The following is a 19288-nucleotide window of genomic DNA, read 5'->3' as shown; positions in this document are numbered from 1 at the left end:
ATAATCTTTGGTTGATGCGACCCAATATTTACAAGAGCTTTACTGCTGGGCTGGAACAAAAGCCAACAACTCTCCAGGACCAGAAGTTAATATAATACAAAACAATAAACTCTACAAGACATACAATATATTTATTTTATGTTTCATTGTCACATACTCCCCGGATAGGTGCAGTGAAATGGATTGTTTCACAGGGTCATCCGTAGTATCGTGCCACTGGAGCACTGACATAAATTAAGTATCTTGCTTAAGGGCATATCGAAAGATTTGTAACCACGTCACCTCGGGTATTCAAACCAGCGACCTTTCGGTTCCTAGCCTAACACTACTATACCTGCCACCCACAATCTTACCAGAGTAAATAAACATTTTCACATTTTGACCAGAATTATCATTTCAGTTTGCAGCACTGTTGTGGATTGTGCAGTTATTGGTAGTCGTGTTTGGCATGACATCTTTATTTTTGTGCTTTTCTAATACAGCAGGCCAGTTAAAACATAGATACTTTGAGCTTTTCAGAAGAGAACCCAGATGTCATGAGCCACTCATCGATGGCTTTCTCATTGTTCTCCACATCCTCTTGCCAGTCCAGATGCCAACGCAGGTTTGCAATGACTTGGGTATAATTGTCACCAAGACTCTTTCGCCATGCAGCAAACTGTTGCTTACTGTAGAGACAGATTGCCTGAGAGACTTGGGGGTAGTCTACTACGCTGCGCAGCAGCTTGTCCAGGTGACGACACACATCAGGGAATTTGGACGCCACATTGTGAAGCTCCTCTTTGTCCACCGTTAGGTCTGTCAGGGGAGAGAGACATTAAGTGTTACAAGAGGAAAGGTTGCAGAGATTTGATCTACGTAGACCCTGCGGCTGAGGGAGGGCTGCACCTGAGGGAACATTCTGGCAAAGGTTTTAGTGGGGAATGACATGACATATTTATTTAACCTTTATTTAACTAGGGAAGTCAGTTGACAGATAAATAATGCCAAAAGATATGTGGCTATGCTTAAAAATCACATACCAAGTACACACAGTAGTGGTACTGTTCCAAATCATCTTTATCCACTAAATAAAAGGATTAGATATTGGAACATGTGTAATTTACATGCTGATAAGTAATGATGGGGGATTAAAAAAAAAACTAAACCCTCTTTCCTCCAGTAATCTTTCAGTGCGGGACACACACACACACACACACACACACACACTCACCGAATAGCTGCGGGGGGACACTCACACCATCTGCGTAGGTAATGTACTTCCACCGGCCCTCCCTCAACATATAGGTGGAGGCGTTGGCATTGCAACCGTGGTATTCACTCAATACCCAGTCTGGGCGAGGCCGTGCGGGCCGGGCAGCAGACTGAGACAGCAAAGGCAGGAGTGAATGACCACTAAGGCCACCTGGCACTGCTACGCCTGCCATCTCTGCAAACAGGTATGTGGAATGGAACCAGTTTACTGACCAGGATGTGTAACAACCCTTTGAATCCCTCCATCATCGAGCCCTGTGCTTCTGACCCGGATATACTCCTGTACTTACCCAGCACAGTGGGATAGATGTCCACCAAGGACACTGGCTGACTCAGCCGCAAGCCAGACTTCACCCCAGGCCCCATGATGAGCAGGGGGACATGGGAGCTGCCCTCAAACATGGACATCTTGTAGAACTGTCGGTGCTCCATGGCCAGGTCGCCGTGGTCAGACGTGAATAGCAGCACTGTGGTGTCCAGCAAGCCTGTGTCCCGCAAAGCTGAGATCATCTGGCCTAGAAGGACCACAGAGAGTAGCGCAGCCACAGAATGGTTAGTGCTCTCTGGGATCCTTCGAACATCCCTACCCTGAACCCTTACCTAACTTTAACTATTTTAAAATATCAACATCAAATGGAGTAGGGACATTGCAAGGATCCCAGATAGCACGGACCGCCACAGAATGAGTGTCTGTTGGGATTACATTCAAGGGGTAGTAGAAGTGTGTAATGTAAGGGACTACTTATTCAACTTCCAAACTACATTTGAAAACAGTTTTTTTTTGCCAAGAATGTTTTAGACCTAATCAATCAATGTATGACCGAATACATGACCGAATACAAACAGTGTAGCTATTCCCTCCGCAAGGCAATCAAACAAGCTAAGCGTCAGTATAGAGACAAAGTAGTCGCAATTCAACGACTAAGACACAAGAGGTATGTGGCAGGGTCTACAGTCAATCACGGATTACAAAAAGAAAACCAGCCCTGTCGCGGACCAGGATGTCTTGCTCCCAGACAGACTAAATAACTTTTTTGCCCGCTTTGAGGACAATACAGTGCCACTGACACGGCCCGCTACCAAAACCTGCAGACTCTCCTTCACTGCAGCCGACGTGAGTAAAACATTTAAACGTGTAAACCCTCACAAGGCTGCAGGCCCAGACGGCATCCCCAGCCGTGTCCTCAGAGCATGTGCAGACCGTATGGCTGGTGTGTTTACGGACATATTCAATCAATCCTTATCCCAGTCTGCTGTTCCCACATGCTTCAAGAGGGCCACCATTGTTCCTGTTCCCAAGAAAGCTAAGGTAACTGAGCTAAACGACTACCGCCCCGTAGCACTCACTTCCGTCATCATGAAGTGCTTTGAGAGATGAGTCAAGGACCATATCACCTCCACCCTACCTGACACCCTAGACCCACTCCAATTTGCTTACCGCCCCAATAGGTCCACAGATGACGCAATTGCAACCACACTGCACACTACCCTAACCCATCTGGACAAGAGGAATACCTATGTGAGAATGCTGTTCATCGACTACAGCTCAGCATTTAACACCATAGTGCCCTCCAAACTCGTCATCAAGCTTGAGACCCTGGGTCTCGACCTCGCCCTGTGCAACTGGGTACTGGACTACCTGACGGGCCGCCCCCAGGTGGTGAGGGTAGGTAACAACATTTCCACCCCGCTGATCCTCAACACTGGGGCCCCACAAGGGTGCGTTCTGAGCCCTCTCCTGTACTCCCTGTTCACCCACGACTGCGTGGCCATGCACGCCTCCAACTCAATCATCAAGTTTGCGGACGACACTACAGTGGTAGGCTTGATTACCAACGATGAGACGGCCTACAGGGAGAAGGTGAGGGCCCTCGGAGTGTGGTGTCAGGAAAATAACCTCACACTCAACGTCAACAAAACAAAGGAGATGATTGTGGACTTCAGGAAACAGCAGAGGGAGCACCCCCCTATCCACATCGACGGGACAGTAGTGGAGAGGTTAGTAAGTTTTAAGTTCCTCGGCGTACACATCACGGACAAACTGAATTGGTCCACCCACACAGACAGCGTTGTGAAGAAGGCGCAGCAGCGCCTCTTCAAACTCAGGAGGCTGACGAAATTCGGCTTGTCACCAAAAGCACTCACAAACTTCTACAGATGCACAATCGAGAGCATCCTGTCGGGCTGTATCACCGCCTGGTACGGCAACTGCTCCGCCCACAACCGTAAGGCTCTCCAGAGGGTAGTGAGGTCTGCACAACGCATCACCGGGGACAAACTACCTGCCCTCCAGGACACCTACACCACCCGATGTCACAGGAAGGCCATAAAGATCATCAAGGACAACAACCACCCGAGCCACTGCCTGTTCACCCCGCTATCATCCAGAAGGCGAGGTCAGTACAGGTGTATCAAAGCAGGGACCGAGACACTGAAAAACAGCTTCTATCTCAAGGCCATCAGACTGTTAAACAGCCACCAACCACTAACATTGAGTGGCTGCTGCCATACATGTAAAAAAATGTATCACTAGCCACTTTAAACAATGCCACTTAATATAATGTTTACATACCCTACATTACTCATCTCATATGTATATGTATATACTGTACTCTATATCATCTACTGCATCTTTATGTAGTACATGTATCACTAGCCACTTTAAACTATGCCACTTTGTTTACATACCCTACATTACTCATCTCATATGTATATACTGTACTCGATACCATCTACTGCATCTTGCCTATGCCGTTCTGTACCATCACTCATTCATATATCTTTATGTACATATTCTTTATCCCTTTACACTTGTGTGTATAAGGTAGTAGTTGTGGAATTGTTAGGTTAGATTACTCGTTGGTTATTACTGCATTGTCAGAACTAGAAGCACAAGCATTTCGCTACACTCGCATTAACATCTGCTAACCATGTGTATGTGACAAATAACATTTGATTTGCATGAAAACTGATTGAGTTGCACAAGGTTGCAGAACATCCTATGGTTGGTGGCTGCCTGGCTGGCACGTGGCTAGATGTTTTACTACCAACAGCAATACATCTGCAATAAACCAGTATAACACCAGTAGCTGCTAAACTGTCCATTGCTGAACACCACATTCTGCAACACTGTAAAACATTGTACGGATGTACACATTTGGCCAAATGAAATTCCAGACACAAACAATTAAGTCACCACTAACCCAGCATGGCATCTGTTTCGGCACACATAGCGTAGTAGAAGGCCCGTATCTTTCTGACCTCCTGCTCTGTGAAGTTCCCACTGCAGTTCTTGGTGAAGGTGGAGTAGTAGTCCACAGGGTGCATGTCGGACAATGGCAGCCATTTTGGAATAGAGATGAATTCAGGCATCACCTGTGTGTGGACAGCAGCTCCTTATTACACATGCTGCGAAATGGAACACAAGCGCAGACTGCAGATGGGAATCAATCAACATGGTTTGACAATCTAGAGTAAAGTCGAATGCTTCTGAAGATGTATCAACATTTGGTTAGCACAGTTAAAACAAAGCTAGACTGCTAACATGACACATGACTGCTATAAAATTGTAAATAGGAACTAGTAGTAATTCTTGAAGAGAACGTGCCTTTTCGAGCCAGTAAGGAGAGGTGCGGAAGGTGGACCCCCCAGCGTTGGGCCCCAAGGAGTCTGTGACGTAAGGGTGTGGCAGGTTCAGGCCCAGGTAGAGGGCGAAAGGCTGGGAGAGAGCTGCAGCTTTGTGGCGGATCCACTGGGTGGCAATGTCCGTGGTTCTCCAGTCCTTGGTCATGACTCTCGTTGTGGACGCGTCCCCAACCAGGTCTATCACCGGCCGGCCCTCTTGCCGCAGAAGGAAAGGCACATCTCGCGTCCATGCCTCCACACGATTACTGGAGTGGAAATACACACATCATAAAAATGTGACATTACCAAACTTGACACGAGGGAAAAAACATAGGCCTAAATAAAGACATGAGTCAGAAATCAAGGGACTGTTCACATTTGGGGAAAATGAGACTGAATAGAACATTTCCATGCACAAGCCTATCTATCTACACATAAAGTCTCTGCATCTCTTAGCATTACAAGACTGGCTACTTTAAGTGAGCTCACGGTTTCCTGTAAAATGATGCTGTCAGCTCTGTTATAAATTATTATTATTTATTTAAATTTATTTCACCTTTATTTAACCAGGTAGGCCAGTAGGCCACACAAGTTCTAATTTACAACTGCGACCTGGCCAAGATAAAGCAAAGCATTGCGACAAAAACAACAACACAGAGTTACACATGCGATAAACAAATGTACAGTCAATAACACAATAGAAAAAGCTAAGTACAGTGTGTGCAAATGTAGTAAGGTTAAGGAGGTAAGGCAATAAATAGGCCATAGTGGCAAAATAACTACAATTTAGCGTTAACACTAGAGTGATAGATGTGCAAGTAGAGATACTGGGGATGAGGTAGTTGGGTGGGCTATTTACAGATGGGCTGTGTACAGGTACAGTAAACTGCACTGACAGAAATGCTTAAAGTTAGTGAGGGAGTTGTAAATCTCCAGCTTCAGTGATTTTTGCAATTCGTTCCAGTCATTGGCAGCAGAGAACTGGAAGGAAAGGCTGCCAAAGGAGGTGTTGGCTTTGGGGATGACCAGTGAAATATACCTGCTGAAGCGCTATTTTGGAGGTTATTTTGTAAAAGACATCGCCAAAGTCAAGGATCGTTAGGATAGTCAGTTTTACGAGGGTATGTTCGACATTCATGACTCACTGCAGTGCCCACCCACCTGACAGAGTGACTTCCTGAAGTATAGTCCAGCTTCCCAACACTCAAGGTGTTATAGCCATTCTGTTGGAGCATGTCCATCCACGTTGTGGCATTGGGGTCCAGGCACTTATAATTATTCCAGGACTCAGTTAAATGGACAAAGTGACCACTCCACATAGCTGAGAAAAATAATCAACATACAACAGACCGTGAAATGTTTCCTTCCATGGACCTATGGTGGCCACTGGATTGAAATGCAGTTGTAGTATTGTTTGAGTTTGAATACAATTTGAGCTGGTTACATTCCATTCCTTTGTACTGAACATGTCTGTTACTCACAAACTATTGGAATCAGAGTCATCCACCAGCATTATGCAATTCAACTTCTTGTTCTGTATGTTGTGAATGGATCGTAACATAGCCCACATTATTGACCAATGATCTGCTGTTGACTTGAGGTCTTCCATACAAATGCACACCAACATTTTACCTGCTCTTGAGGGGCAACAGATTGGAGAATTGGTGTAGGCATTGATGAAGACAGTGCCTAGCTCCCGGAGATAGTTTAAGTATGGTAACTGGACCACCCTACTCCCAGGGTCAAAGGTCAGCCGCCCATCCTTCAGCAAGAGGGAAATAAAGAGTTTGAATACCTTTAAAAAAACATCCTTCCTAATTCTTTCTCCCTTCTTTGAGGTAGTAACAGAGCATCTACTATGTCTCTATTGATAATTACTGATCCATGACCACCCTCCAACCTTATCAGAGCAGTGATAAATTAACTAGGGATATTACAACTCCACGGGATGGTTGAGCTAACGTATGCTAATGCGATTAGCATGAGGTTGTAAGTAACAAAAACATTTCTCAGGATATAGACATATCTGATAATGTCAGAAGGCTTAAATCTTGTTAAAACTCACTGGTGGAAACAACTTATCAATCATCAGGAAAGTTATATTTCAATGTAATCCACACAAAATCTCATGAGAATGTTGTGTAAAACGAAAATATTTACAAAATGTCAAAGTGGCAGTACTTACAAATGCATCGGACATCACCATCACAATGTTGGGTCTGAAGTTTGTGGTACGATTTTGGCACATACAATGTCCATGCGTTTGGGAAAGTATAAGGAGAACTAACCATGTTCCATACATCGCGTACATCAATATAAAAATTATAATTATTACGACATTAACTGCTGCTGCTTGACTTGGTGCTGACGAGAGGCATTTATTCAGGGAAGTGACTGTCGTCCAACAAGGGCTTCTTGAATGCAACAAATTCAATTTTCACGTTTGTTGTTGTTCCGCATTAGTCACGTGGTGTCGCCATTGCAGTACTAGGTTTCTAGCAGCAAAGAGCGCACACGAAGATAAACTTGATTTGCAAATAATACTGTCAATTTATGACAATTCGAGCAATATATATGACACCGTGCCATCTTGTTATATTTACTCATAGCATTGAAAAAAAATGCCTTTCTGCCTCAGTCTGAAAGCCCACATATGGCCTACTGCTCCACTATGGAGCATCAAATATCTGATTAGTTGGGAATAGTGAAGTTAACTCAAATGTCTACTTTCATTGTATGTAGAAATCACTGGAAAATTACACATTTTAAAATAAATATATATTTTTTAACGTTATTTAATCTCAACAATTTGTACATTTCTTTCATTCTTGAAGTTATTGTCATGAAATGGATCCCATTATTTTGTCTTCAGTAATTGACCTTCCCAAAGTTCTTGAGTAATGGCCCAGTTGGTGTCAATTCAGTGTGTTGACCTGAGGGTCTGGTCCAGACATCAGCTGCTCCAGGGAAAACAGTGGCACAGGCAGATTGTTCCGTATGGGCCTCAGCTCTGCGCTGTGCTCTAGCTGGGCTGCGCATCCTTTGAGGGGGCTGAAACGGGTCCCCTGGGGGCCTTTGAGAGTGACCCCAGGGGCCAGCTCCATGCTATCAAGCATCAGGGTGCCAGAGAAGGGTACAATCCCCTCACTGTTGCCCCCATGCGGAATACTCCTCCTTTTAATGGTCAGACAGACTGCCCCAGTCAGGGGACTTCTCCTCTGGGCCATGGATGGGCCTTTGTCGTTGGTCAAGGGTTTCATTGCCTTTGTCTGTGTGGTGTGTTGTTTCTCAAGATTCTGCCCTGCTGCCAGTGGACCTCGGGTTCTCAATGGATGGCGCTTTGAGGGACTGGCATCCAGCACTTCATATTGGGGCCAGACACGATGGCGTGGAAGACGGGCAAGATCCAGTCTCCGCAAGGATGGGAAGCCTCCACGCTGAGGGTGGAGCTTAGCACTTTGGACAGAAATGTTTGGGCATGTCTCTACATACTCTTCTTCCTCAGTCACTGAGCTGTTCAGAGAATGCCTTGGAGACTGCAGGTAGTCCTCTGTAGGAGTGGTGGGTGATGTGTGATGCTGCCTCCAGGTCCCTCCCTCAGTTATGGGTGGGGGAGCAGGGGATAGTTTGAAACCCCTAAAACCTGGTGGCTCTCTGGCTTTTCTGTCTTTTCTGGAATGCTTGGGAGAGGAACTAAGCTGGCTCACTGTGTGAGTCTTGTGATTGGCCCTATGACCTGTCCGTCCAGCCGCCTCACCAACCGGAGTGGACCTCTGGAGGAAAACACCAGAGATGTGTTAGATTACATTATTATGATTAAATGATTCACTTTCAGGTATTAGCATTACACCGGCCACTCACCAGTAAGCAAGCAACTAGCTTCAAACAATATACTTCATGGAGTTATCTACTTCCTTTACTACTACATATTTACTGCTAGATATATCCTTGACATTTTGGCTTATTTCCAGGTAGACTTGTTAGAGTGGAAACACAATGCAGCTCGATGGAGTATTGTTCAGAGCTACCTGTAGGGGAGAAGGGTATTTTGTTGGCTTGACTTGCAGAACCTGCACACAGCCTTGTGCCCAGGAGTCTGTAGTTGACGGCAGGGGCTCTGAATCTTCTTCCCAGGAGGGGGCACTGTCTGGTCCTTCCCCCTCATCCTGGACCAGGAACTGCCACTCCAGAATCTGCACCAAAGAATCTCGGGCCCAAGACGTTGTGAATAACTCTGGCTAGAGAGGAGACATTTCAATTTCAGTCCAGTAAAGAATTAGTAGCATTATTGGTGAGAGGATAGTAAAGGGAAATTGGTCACCAGCCAGATTGAAACAGTGCATCTGATCCTCTGAGCAAAGGAAGGCACTTATTGTAAAGTGAATTGATTAAATCAATCGTATATACAGTGCATTCGGAAAGTATTCAGGCCCCTTGACATTTTCCACACTTTGTTACATTACAGCCTATTTTAAAGTGGATTAAATTGTGTTGTGCCCTCATCAAACTACACACAATACCCCATAATGACAAAGCAAAAACAGGTTTTTAGAAAATAAAAATATCACATTTACATAAGTATTCGGACCCTTTACTCAGTACTTTGTTGAAGCACCTTGAGCAGCGATTACAGCCTTTTTGGCTATGACGCTACAAGCTTGGCACACTTTTATTTGGGGAGTTTCTCCCATTCTTCTCTACAGATCCTCTCAAGCTCTGTCAGGTTGGATGGGGAGCGTCGCTGCACAGCTATTTTCAGGTCTCTCCAGAGATGTTCGATCAGGTTGAAGTCCGGACTCTGGCTGGGCCACTCAAGGCCATTCAGAGACTTGTCCTGAAGCCACTCCTGCATTATCTTGGCTGTGTGCTTATGGTTGTTGTCCTGTTGGAAGGTGAACCTTTGCACCAGTCTGAGTTCCTGAGTGCTCTGGAGCAGGTTTTCATCAAGGATCTCTCTGTACTTTGCGCCTTTCATATTTTCCTTGATCCTGACTAGTCTCCCAGTCCCTACCACTGAAAAACATCCCCACAGCATGATGCTGCCACCACCATGCTTCACCATAGGGATGATGCCAGGTTTCTTCCAGACGTGACGCTTGGTATTCAGACCAAAGAGTTAAATCTTGGTTTCAGCAGACCAGAGAATCTTGTTTCGCATGGTCTGAGAGTCTTCCCAAGTGGGATGTCATGTGCCTTTTACTGAGGAGTGGCTTCCGTCTGGCCACTCTACCATAAAGGCCTGATTGGTGGAGTGCTGCAGTATTGGTTTTCCTTCTGGAAGGTTCTCCCATCTTCACAGAGGAACTCTGGGGCTCTGTCAGAGTGAAATCGGGTTCTTGGTCTCCTCCCTGACCAAGGCCCTTCTCCTCTGATTGCTCAGTTTGGCCGGGCAGCCAGCTCTAGGAGCTGGCTCCTTCGACCTCATGGCTTGGTTTTTGCTCTGACATGCACTGTCAACTGTGGGACCTTATATAGACAGGTGTGTGCCTTTCCAAATCATGTCCAAACAATTTCATTTACCACAGGTGGACTCCCGTCAAGTTATAGAAACATCTCAATGGAAACAGGATGCACCTGAGCTCAATTTCGAGTCGTATAGCAAAGGGTCTGAATACTTATATAAATAAGGTATCTGTTTTAATACATTTGTAAACATTTCTAAAAACCTGTTTTCGCTTTGTCATTATGGGGTATGGTGTGTAGATTGATGAACATTTATTTTTATTTAATCCATTTTAGAATAAGGCTGTAACATAACATAATGTGGACAAATGGAAGGTGTCTGAGTATTTTCCGAATGCACTGTATACTGCCCACATTAAACTGATAAGCCACGTAAACTGAAGGATTCTTCATTGGCTACAGTACATTTATTAATATTTGTTTGAAACAAAATCAGAATGTCATCTCTGCACAGTGAATGTATCCGACTACTGTCTGACACAGGTAGTGTCCACCTGTGAACGTAAGGCCTCACCTGTCTCTGGAGGTACACAGCGTAACATTTCTCCATGATATGGTTCATGAATTCATACAGGACCTCCACCACCACCTCCTCTCCTTCCTCCTGCACTAGCATGGACACCCAGTTAGACTCTGTCAGGCGGCCCGGGACAATGTCCACCACATCTGGACTCTGGGAAGGAGGAGGGGGGGGTGCAGGAGCAGAGTTGGTGCGCCCCTTCTCAGCACGGGATTTTGATGCAGCGCGGGACATCTTTGCCGGGAGCCTGAGTAAGCACATAAGCCACAAAAAGAAAAGTCCTCTTACTGTCAACTGCGTTTATTTTCAGCAAACTTAACATGTGTAAATATTTGTATGAAAATAACAAGATTCAACAACTGAGACATGAACTGAACAAGTTCCACAGACATGTGACTAACCAGAAATGGTCCCTGAACAAAGGGAGGGTCCAAATCTAAAGTAACAGTCAGTATCTGGTGTGGCCACCAGCTGCATTAAGTACTGCAGTGCATCTCCTCCTCATGGACTGCACCAGATTTGCCAGTTCTTGCTGTGAGATGTTATCCCACTCTTCCACCAAGGCACCTGCAAGTTCTCTGACATTTCTGGGGGGAATGGCCCTAGCCCTCACCCTCCGATCCAACAGGTCCCAGAGGGTGCTCAATGGGTTTGAGATCCGGGCTCTTCGCTGGCCATGGTAGAACACTGACATTCCTGTCTTGCAGGAAATCACGCACAGAACGAGCAGTATGGCTGGTGGCATTGTCATGCTGGAGGGTCATGTCAGGGTGAACTTGTAGGAAGGATACCACATGAGGGAGGAGGATGTCTTCCCTGTAACGCACAGCGTTGAGATTGCCTGCAATGACAACACGCTCAGTCCGATGATGTTGTGACACATCGCCTCAGACCATGACGGACCCTCCACCTCCAAATCGATCCCGCTCCTGAGTACAGGCCTCGGTATAATGCTCATTCCTTCGTCGATAAACGCGAATCCGACCATCACCCCTGGTGAGACAAAACCGAGACTTGTCAGTGAAGAGCACTTTTTGCCAGGACCTGCCTTACAACAGGCCTACAAGCCCTCAGTCCAGCCTCTCTCAGCCTATTGCGGACAATCTGAGCACTGATGGAGGGATTGTGCATTCCTGGTGTAACTCGGGCAGTTGTTGTTGCCATCCTGTACCTGTCCCGCAGGTGTGATGTTCAGATGTACCGATCCTGTGCAGGTGTTGTTACACATGGTCTGCCACTGCGAGAATGATCAGCTGCTCGTCCTGTCTCCCTGTAGTGCTGTCTTAGGCGTCTCACAGTACGGACATTGCAATTTATTGCCCTGCCCACATCTGCAGTCCTCATGCCTCCTTGCAGCATGCCTAAGGCACGTTCACACAGATGAGCAGGGACCCTGGGCATCTTTCTTTTGGTGTTTTTCAGAGTCAGTAGAAAGGCCTCTTTAGTGTCCTAAGTTTTTATAAACTGTGACGTTAATTACCTACCGTCTGTAAGCTGTTAGTGTCTTAAAGACCGTTCCACAGGTGCATGTTCATTAATTGTTTATTGTTCATTGAACAAGCATGGGAAACCACGTTTAAACCCTTTACAATGAAGATCTGTGAAGTTATTTAGATTTTTACTAATTATCTTCGAAAGACACGGTCCTGAAAAAGGGACGTTTCTTATTTTGCTGAGGTTAGATAAGAATTGTGTGAGTGAAAAAAAGATGTAGGATACTATTAAATGTGCAGCCATTCAAAGCAATAACGTTCTGGTTCAGAATCGTGTCCTTTTCTACTCTCACTCCCTTCAAAAGTACTAGATTAATTTGTACATTTATGTTTTATGGATGAGGTTACAATAGGCCTTCTTGGTGGGTTTTCTATTTGGAGAGAGTTATCACTTTCTTGAAACACACCAGACTGTCTGCTGAGTGCAACAATAACAATAATTCTGAACCACCACTTTGTATTGGACAAGAAGTGAAACATCTTTGAAGCTGCCTGCAGTGATTGAACAACCTAGCCAAGTGAAGCAATGCATCAACAAACATAACAAGGTTACTTTCTAATCTAGATAACAATATTTAGGTACCTTAAACAAAGAGCAGGCTGAAAATCTTTGTCTTCAATCTGATGGGAGAAGAATAAGAACACTTCTCTCGTTGCCCTACTTTTTTCCAACCCAAAAGGACAGGATTGCTTGGCAACTGAAAACGCCACTACCTTTTTTTTGTGTACACAAAACGTATGACGTTTCACGCAAAGGTGGAGCTGTCACTATGGCTGCAAAGGACGCGCAATGGTAATCTCCTCCTCGCTAAATGAAATGCAATCTATTTAGCACTTGTTGATGAATGAATAACGTAACATATAATATTGCTAACTGTATTTATCTAGCGAATAGCAGAATATATGATAGAATCTAACGTTAGTTCACAATACGGTATTCTGTTCGACAATACTTGCCTCCAAGCTTAGGCTTGCTAGCAGTAGCTAGCCAACGTTAGCTAGCTAGCGTAAGAAAGATGAATAGACTTTTAAAGGCGACTTTAGCTAACTATTTATGTTTGCTGAATTGCAATACATTAGCTAACTAACTACATTTTGCTGAATTGCATTACATTAGCTAACTAACTTAGTTCCTAATTGATGTAACGTATCCGTTAGGTAACTTTGCCGGCAATGGCTAGACTGATAACTAGATGGCTTCTAACGTCTTCCAATTCATAGGAGTGCATGTCAAGCTGATTAGCTATACAGCTAGCTTGATTCAAGGGCCCAGTGTGGCATGGTCAAAAATCATTTGGATGACTAACGTTAGCTGGCTAGTAGGTCAGCATGTTCGCTGAACTTGCTCAATGAGAATGACAATCTTCACGTTGGGCAACATTATGTAGCTGCCATTGTGTGTTTTGGTATGACATATTTTACGCTACCTCTTTTCCCACATCTCACCCAACTCGGAGACACAGCGACATACTGGCACACACTGCAATGCTAACCAGCTTTATTTCTCATTGTTCCCCAGAATTGTCGTCATTAAGTACACTATTTGCACTCTCCCTTTTTACCCAATTGAATTGATAAGATTGAAAGATGTACCACAAAGAGAAGAGCATTCAGATGAAAAGCAGTGCGTCTGCGCTATACAACAACCTGAGCGTGCTGCGCATAGCCCCGCGGAGCCTGACCTATTTCACAGTGGTACACGCCAACATGGTCAATATGGTCAGTGCTTCTTGGGACGGACTCAACTACTCCCACCGCCAGCTGCAGTCCAAAGAGGCCAACGTAGCTACCAGCTCCTCCCTCATCATGCAGGTAGACTGTTATTAGCGCTGACCAAGAGGGTGTCAGTGGATCATGAATGATATGGGTCTACTTCCTTCTTTAATGTCCATGTTAGATGGACATGAGTTGGTGCAGTATTTGATATTTTGTTGAAGGGGAAACTTGCTGTCTCTCCTTTCAGGCAGCCTGGTGTGTCCTTCCATCTCGTGACATCCTGGTGCTCACCTCTCAGAAAGGCATCCAGGTGAGTGGATTGTGTGTGTGTGTGTGTGTGCTTGTGTGTCACAGGAGGTTGGTGTTAACTAAATTTGGAAGGATGGCTTGTGTTAATGGCTGGAGTGGAATGGTATCAAACACATGGTTTCTATGTGTTTGATATCATTCCATTCGCTCCGTTCCAAACATTATTATGAGCCGTCCTCCCCTCAGCAGCCTCCTGTAACATGTGTGTGGCCTTGTACAATGGTGTCCGCCTGTTGGTCAGGTCTTGACAGGTGTGTCTGTGTTCCAGATGTATGAGTCAGATGGATCCATAATGGTATACTGGCATGCACTGGACACGCCTGAAACCCAAACAGGTAACTTCTGCCCCATATACAAATACTGAGTCTCCTCTAACCCTTACCAGTGCACACAATGGGTGTCTTTACCATGGATGGGTGTCTTTATCATGGATGGGTGTCTTTACCATGGATGGGTGTCTTTACCATGGATGGGTGTCTTTGCCATGGAGGGGTGTCTACCATGGAGAGGAGTTTGGTGTACTGTAGGTTGAGTGTGTGAGCTCAGAGGACCCTGCTGATGATATATCCTGATCTGTACCCACAGCCCAGGCAGTGTTTGCTCGAGGGATTGCAGCAGTGCGGGAAAAATACATCTGTGTGGGTAAGTACAGAATGAGCACGGCAAGCTAGGCCTCTCCCTCGCTCTCCTGCAATCACTTCAGACCTGACAGGATGTTGACCAAAACCCAGCCAATTTCATATCTCTCTCTCTCCTGCAATCACTTCAGACCTGACAGGATGTTGACCAAAACCCAGCCAATTTCATCTCTCTCTCTCTCTCTCTCTCTCTCTGCAGGCATCTCGTCTGGCTCTATGCATGTGTTTGACGTCCCCATTAAAGGCAGTAACATCACCCTCTCAGAGGTGCTGGAGGAGCACAAGGAGTCCATCACGGATTTGGCCTCAGAATGTTCCGGTAGCCTGGTACTATGCACAAACACCATGTGTATGTGTCTGTTGTTAATTTCGGAAAAGCATTATCCATCTGGGGCCAAGTGTTATGTTCGATAATAACCGTAACCATGTAGAACCGACAGACAGATGAAGGTGTAGTTGTCTGTCAATATGCATCAATCACAGCTTTAGATATTGACCCTGTCGTTGATGCTCTCCCTCCCCCAGGAGTGCATTGCAGACATGGTGAGTGCTGACGACTCTGGCAATCTCTGTGTGTGGAAGTCAGGAGAGGACTTCCAGCTGCTCAACAAGATCCCTGGTTTCGAGTAAGTGAGTTACTGACAGTAGGATCTTTTAACCACATTTGAACTCCCTTCTTCAGATAAGGCCATAGAGGCCTTGTAGTTATGAGTTCCTCTTGCCATTGGCCTGGCATCTGTGGAAATGCCACCACTAACCTCAACACCTCTGCCCTCTTCTTGTACCAGTATGAGCTGCTCCTCAGTGAAGCTGTGGAAGGGAACCGTGGTGGCAGGCTATGGCACAGGGCAGATCCGTCTCTACGAGGCCGTGACAGGGATCGTCCACGCAGAGGTCAACGCCCACGCACGCTGGATCTACTCCTTGGACATCGCCCCCTTCTCTGGCCTGGTGAGGTCAACACCAGATGCTGACAGGATGGGGCAGTGGGAGGGATTGGCAATTTCCATATGACTATCTATCTCCAGACAATGGACTGTGTTTATCACCAGTTGTATGCAAACTGATTTTAAAGCAAGCTACTAGAGATCCATGTAGAAAGGCAAAACATCTTAATGCAAGGGAGTGAATTCTGATGCTAATGGATAATTTTCCATGTCTGTCTGTGTGTTTGTGCTCCAAGCTTCTTTCTGCTGCTGAGGACTCTCTGGTTAGAGTGTGGCATCTGACCATGACCCCAGAGACTAACAGTGTGGAGGTAACCTCTCAAACCATACCAGGGAGGGACCTCACGACACCACGCACACACAGACATTGACTGCCTCCCTCTCTCTCCCTCCAGATCGTGCACATGTATAACGAGTGTGTGACTGACACCCAGATCTGCGGGGCTAAGTTCTGCGACGGGGACGGCTACGCCTTCGCTGTGACGGGCTACGACCTGAGTGAGATCATCCGCTACACACAGGTCTAACAGCAGGAGATGTGTGTGAGTGTGTGTGAGGTTGACATGTGAATGGAGTGTGTCAGCTCAGCAGTATCTCTGTTGGGGAGTGTGTGACAAAAGAGAAGCCTACAGCAGGAAACATCTGCCTGATAGACCATGCAGCATCTAATTCCACCAGATCAATGGTCTACAGAGAGACGGAAAGCCTATGAAGGTTAACTCAGAAGCAAACGAGGGCTGTGACCCCATCTCCATGTACTATGACCTAACTAGAGGACATGATACAGTATATATGTCTACAGCGTATCTCCCATGGATATTAACTTTGGTCCAGAGGTCAGATAGAAGAATGTTGTCTCTATCAAGTAGTTTCCTACATATCAATGCGCGACAGGAAAAGTGAGGCATCTTACAATATATGAGGAGAAAGATGATTTGTAGTGCGATGTGACCTTGTATATTTTGACTGATCACATACTGGCTTATGCTGACACGTTTCCTCTGTGTTGAGTATGTGTGCGTGTGCGAGCGTGTGTGCGTGTGCGTGTGTGTGTGTGCGCGTGTGCGAGTAACGGACCATGAAACTACAGATGAGTGTGTATAAATCTGTTTTACAGATTTAAAATGAAGGGAGCAGGCTATCCTGTAACGACGTAGGGTTGCTGACAGCAGCACAAGTCCTCAGGTGTCTCAGTATATCATTGTTGCAAGTATTTACAGTGTGTATGGTAATGTAGGTCGTTCAGCATTCAGCTTGGAAATGTAACATTCCTTTGACTTAGTAAGTCTTGAATATCATTATTGTACAGCATCACTGTATAAATGTACTGTAACTATGAATCAACTTGACAATAAATATTTATTGTAGATAACTGTCTTTAATTTGTTTGTGCTTTGTGTTTCTTAATTGTTGTGTGCTTGCAGCGAACTGCGCTTGTAGCAAATTGTCGCGAACGGCGGGGCAGGGAAGAGAACCTGGGTCGCTGGCGCAATGGCCAACACTACTCATCGAGCCAATAGGGTTAACCCACTTGATGGGAATTCTTTTATTTATACTCTTTTTTTATTATGCCCTTTTCTACCTAATTTTGTGGTATCCAATCGGTAGTTACAGTCTTGTCCCATTGCTGCAACTCACGTACGGACTCGGGAGAGGCAAAGGTCGAGAGCTGTGCGTCCAGCCAAGCTGCACTGCTTCTTGACAATGCCCGCTTAACCCGGAAGCCAGCCGCACCAATGCGCCGACCCGCCACAGTAGTCGCTAGAGTGCGATGGGACAAGGACATACCTGCCAACGTGATGGGACAAGGACTTCCCGGCTCTCCCCTAACCCGGACGACGCTGGGCCAATTGTGCGCCACCCCATGGGTCTCCCGGTCACGGCGACAGAGCCTGGACTCTAACCAGGATCTCTAGTGTCTATAGATTGTACTTTTTGGAGAAATGTCCTCTGGTCTGATGAAACAAAAATAGAACTATTTGGCCATAATGACCATCGTTATGTTTGGAGGAAAAAGGGCGAGGCTTGCAAGCTGAAGAACACCATCCCAACCGTGAAGCATGGGGGTGGCAGCATCATGTTATGGGGGTGCTTTGTTGCAGGAGGGACTCCTACACGTCACAAAATAGATGGCATCATGAGGGAGGAAAATTATGTGGATATATTGAAGCAACACCTCAAGACATCAGTCAGGAAGTTAAAGCTTGGCTTCCAAATGGACAATGACCCCAAGCATACTTCCAAAGTTGTGGCAAAATGGCTTAAAGAAAACAAAGTCAAGGTATTGGAATGGCCATCACAAGCCCTGACCTCAATCCCATAGAAAATGCGTGGGCAGAACTGAAAAAGTGTGCGAGCAAGGAGGTCTACAAACGTGACTCAGTTGCACCAGCTCTGTCAGGAGGAATGGGCCAAAATTCACACAGCTTGTGGAAGGCTACCTGAAACGTTTGACCCAATTACATTTTTTTAAAGGCAATGCTACCAAATACTAATTGAGTGTACGTAAACTTCTGACCCACTGGGAATGTGATGAAAGCAATAAAAGCTGAAATAAATCATTCTCTCTACTATTATTCTGCCATTTCACATTCTTAAAATGAAGTGGTGATCCTAACTGACCTAAGACAGGGAATTTTTACTAGGATTTAAAGACAGGAATTGTGAAAAAACGAAGTTTAAATGTATTTGGCTAAGGTGTATGTAAACTTCCGACTTCAACTGTATGTGTGTGTCTTCAAACTAACATGATAAAGGTACTATCTGTGATATTTCCTCGTCCCTCACCTTTATAACAAAAACTAATTTTATTTCAGCAGCTGAACACACACACACACTTTTATTTCACTACACATTCCTTCAGAAATATCTTCTGGAAATTCAGTTTCTAGTTTTGTGACATTTGCCTTCAATAGAACAGCTGAAAGTAGAAACTGTGAAGTTGTGATCTATTTCAGAGCACCACAGACTCCTCTGGCCAGTCTAACCACAGACTCTTCTGGCCAGTCTAACCACAGACTCTTCTGGCCAGTCTAACCACAGACTCTTCTGGCCAGTCTAACCACAGACTCTTCTGGCCAGTCTAACCACAGACTCTTCTGGCCAGTCTAACCACAGACTCTTCTGGCCAGTCTAACCACAGACTCCTCTGGCCAGTCTAACCACAGACTCTTCTGGCCAGTCTAACCACAGACTCTTCTGGCCAGTCTAACCACAGACTCTTCTGGCCAGTCTAACCACAGACTCTTCTGGCCAGTCTAACCACAGACTCTTCTGGCCAGTCTAACCACAGACTCTTCTGGCCAGTCTAACCACAGACACTTC

At 45.6% G+C, this 19288-nt stretch overlaps 3 protein-coding genes across 4 annotated transcripts; 1 reads left to right on the top strand and 2 right to left on the bottom strand.

Annotated features, from left to right (window-relative positions):
- Nucleotides 1-442: 442 nt before the first annotated feature.
- Nucleotides 443-7339, bottom strand: LOC139410640 (arylsulfatase family, member K). Its single transcript, XM_071155999.1, has 8 exons — nt 7064-7339; nt 6511-6640; nt 6040-6199; nt 4862-5144; nt 4458-4629; nt 1545-1769; nt 1214-1429; nt 443-798 (listed from the first exon to the last, which is right to left on the bottom strand). The coding sequence occupies exons 1-8, from the start codon at nt 7187-7189 to the stop codon at nt 491-493; spliced, it is 1620 nt and encodes a 539-aa protein (XP_071012100.1). The 5' UTR covers nt 7190-7339; the 3' UTR covers nt 443-490.
- LOC139410641 (uncharacterized) lies at nt 7237-13099 on the bottom strand. Its single transcript, XM_071156000.1, has 4 exons — nt 12938-13099; nt 10856-11108; nt 8907-9116; nt 7237-8651 (listed from the first exon to the last, which is right to left on the bottom strand). Exons 2-4 carry the CDS (start codon nt 11093-11095, stop codon nt 7794-7796), a joined length of 1308 nt encoding a protein of 435 aa, XP_071012101.1. The 5' UTR covers nt 11096-11108; nt 12938-13099; the 3' UTR covers nt 7237-7793.
- Nucleotides 13100-13106: 7 nt separating this feature from the next.
- LOC139410639 (WD repeat domain 54) lies at nt 13107-17343 on the top strand. 2 transcript variants are annotated; one of them, XM_071155997.1, is made up of 10 exons: nt 13107-13147; nt 13874-14166; nt 14318-14380; nt 14648-14714; nt 14965-15021; nt 15217-15344; nt 15543-15643; nt 15806-15968; nt 16201-16275; nt 16360-17341. In XM_071155997.1, the coding sequence occupies exons 2-10, from the start codon at nt 13942-13944 to the stop codon at nt 16489-16491; spliced, it is 1011 nt and encodes a 336-aa protein (XP_071012098.1). In that variant the 5' UTR covers nt 13107-13147; nt 13874-13941; the 3' UTR covers nt 16492-17341. The 2 variants fall into 2 exon arrangements, with proteins under 2 accessions (XP_071012098.1, XP_071012099.1); XM_071155998.1 differs by having other exon boundaries at nt 13113-13147; nt 13934-14166; nt 16360-17343.
- The last annotated feature ends 1945 nt before the right edge of the window (nt 17344-19288 follow it).

Source organism: Oncorhynchus clarkii, chromosome 6, assembly GCF_045791955.1.
Source record: "Oncorhynchus clarkii lewisi isolate Uvic-CL-2024 chromosome 6, UVic_Ocla_1.0, whole genome shotgun sequence".
Classification (NCBI taxonomy): Eukaryota; Metazoa; Chordata; class Actinopteri; order Salmoniformes; family Salmonidae; genus Oncorhynchus; species Oncorhynchus clarkii.
This window is presented reverse-complemented; position numbering and strand designations above follow the sequence as displayed.